This window comes from Chiloscyllium plagiosum, chromosome 12, assembly GCF_004010195.1.
Source record: "Chiloscyllium plagiosum isolate BGI_BamShark_2017 chromosome 12, ASM401019v2, whole genome shotgun sequence".
Classification (NCBI taxonomy): domain Eukaryota; kingdom Metazoa; phylum Chordata; class Chondrichthyes; order Orectolobiformes; family Hemiscylliidae; genus Chiloscyllium; species Chiloscyllium plagiosum.
The window spans coordinates 86303924-86306546 of NC_057721.1; the positions used below are offsets into that span (position 1 = coordinate 86303924).

The 2623-nt window shown below is 41.1% G+C and overlaps 1 protein-coding gene across 1 annotated transcript in view; it reads left to right on the forward strand.

Annotated features, from left to right (window-relative positions):
- Window positions 1-2623, forward strand: part of LOC122554866 (nesprin-3-like) — an 84935-nt gene that overhangs the window by 79372 nt on the left and 2940 nt on the right. Inside the window, exon 12 of the mRNA XM_043700214.1 lies at window positions 2603-2621. Coding sequence (XP_043556149.1) covers window positions 2603-2621 — 19 coding nt within the window. The remainder of the gene's footprint in view (window positions 1-2602; window positions 2622-2623) is intronic.

Consider the following 2623-nt stretch of genomic DNA (forward strand, 5'->3'; position numbering starts at 1 on the left):
TTTGACTGGGACAACACTACTATTATAGGAGAAGCCAAACAGAGAACAGCCAAGGATTTCCTAGAGGCATGGCACTCATCCACAGATTCAATCAATAAGCACATCGACCTGGACCCAATATACCGACCACTGCAACGGACAGCTGGAACTGACAACCGGAAGCGGCAGATATAAATCACTATAAATGCCGGAGGAAACATCACAGAAGCGCTTCACAGGAGGCTCCCAAGCACTGAGGATATCACCTAGACAGGGGACGAAACGTCTGCAACACAAATTCCCAGCTCGGCGAACAGAACCACAACAACGAGCACCCGAGCTACAAATCTTCTCACAAACTTTGAGATTTGCTAATCCCAGAGTTGTTGCTTTACTCTTAAATGTTCAAAGGCAATCAATTACATCATCTCTTGTTCACACATAACCAGATCATTTCTTTTTTGGTAAAAGTAGTTTGTTAATCACATTTTCCTAAGCGTGTGTTTAATTGCCCTTCTTAGCAGTGATCTTCCTCAGGTAGAATTCCAACTCCTTTCCTTCAAGGATGTAGTCATCAGCTCTGCCGCACTGGCCAGGTTGTGAAGTTATACAGTGGAGCAGTTTTCTTTGCTGGAACTGTTCTTCAAGTAGTGGGCTGATTTTTGTATTCTTTCTGCGAACAGCATATTTAGTTTGAATTTTCTTGTACAGAATTTTTTGGAATAGTGAGTTCAATTCTGGTCTCCCTGCTATAGGAAAGCTGTTGTGAAACTTTAAAGAGTTCAGAAAAGATTTGCAAGGATGTTGCCAGGGTTGGATGGTTTGAGCTATAGGGAGAGGCTGAATAGGCTGGGGCTGTTTTCCCTGGAGCGTCGGAGTTCTTGTTTTAAAATTTTGTGAAAGGAAATGATCTGAAACTTGCCTGAGTGTGTGGTGGAAGCAGAGGTGATGAATGTTTTCAGTAGAAAATTGGGTGAACCTTCCAGGATTAGCGAGCTTTGAGAAGATTTGTTGCTCAGGTTGACATTCTGGATGTGGGTTTGCTCACTGAGCTGGAAGGTTTGCTCACTGAGCTGGAAGGTTCACTGAAGATGTTACCTAGTCGGGTGACAAAACGTCTAAAAATGAACCTTCCAGTTCAGCGAGCAAACCTCCATCTAAAACGCTATAGGATATTTTTGTTTTCCAAAATTGGGTATTTGTATTTATTATGTTTCTATTTGAGGCAGACTAGCTTGCAGTAGAAAATGGGGCTGTTTGGATTGCTCAACAGAGCGCTAGCATGAACTTGATGGGCTGAACTGCCTCTTCCTTTCCTATTAGTATTCAGTAATGAGCTTAAATTAATTCTGTTTAATTTCCAACACATTAGCCACATATCCACCAAGCCAGGACATCCCTCGAAACTATATGCAATTTAGCATGGCCAATCCATCTCACCTGCACTGTGTGAGGAAACCAGAATACCCAGAGGATATCCTTGCAGACACTGGGAGAACATGCAAACTCCACACAGGCTGGAATCGAACCCAGGGCCCTGGTGCAGTGATGCAGCAGTGCTAACCACCAAGCCACTGAAATGTCATTTCTCTTTTCCTGTGTAATAATCTCATGATTCTCCTTGCCCAGGTTGCATTTGAAACATTGGGATTTTAATATATTTGAAAGCATTAGCCTCTGTCCGCTGGATTTTTTTTTCGGAATTTGTTTTGGACATTATCTTCATGTGCCTTTCCTCATCTCAAAAAAAGTTCCTTTTTTATTGCATGTTTTTGTCCCACTCAAGCACCATTGGAACTGCTTCCCATCCCTTTCTTAACATTTTAAGTGTAACCAGAAAACAATCCCAACATAGCAGTGAATTTGAGGAAGGGTGAATCATTTTTAAATTTTTTAAAGATGTGCTGAACTTTTCCAGAAAGACTTGCATTTATGTGGCATCCAAAACAGTGTCAGGATATTCCAAAGCACTTTACTCTCTTTTTAAAAAATTCATTCAGAGGATATGGGAACTTCTGGCTAAGTGAGCATTTATTGCCCATCCCTAATTGTCCAGAGGGCAGTTTAAGAGTCAATCACATTGCTGTGGTGTGAAAAATGTGACAGTTAAATCTTAAACGGCTCAGTAGTGTAGATGCAGGAAGGATATTTCTCTTATTTGTGGAGCCTTGAACCAGGTGACGCAGTCTCAAATAAAAGGCAAGCCATTCAAGACTGAGATAAAGAGGAATTTCTTCCCTCAGAGGGTGGTGACATATTGGAATTTTCTATCCCAGTAGACTGTGGAAGCTCAGTCATTCACAGGTTCAGGACAGAGATTGGTAGGTTTTGAGCAATGAGTGATGTCAAAGGATGCTACTGCAGTAGATAGTCTGCCATGATCTCGCATAGCAGATTGGCTGAATGATCAGTAGGCTTCTAAGTGCACAGCAAGTTCCCATAAACATGAATTAAATTATTAAGCTGGCAAATCTTATTTCACTGGAAAAGTAATTTCTTTAATGGTTTATGCTGCATTACAATATTAAAATATAGTTAATGATAAATTCCAGTGTTTTTGTGCTTGACATTACCTCTGAGCTCTAGCCCAGTACCTTCTAACTAGTTTCACTTTGTTTTTCAGCAGACATCAGGAGGGATCTGC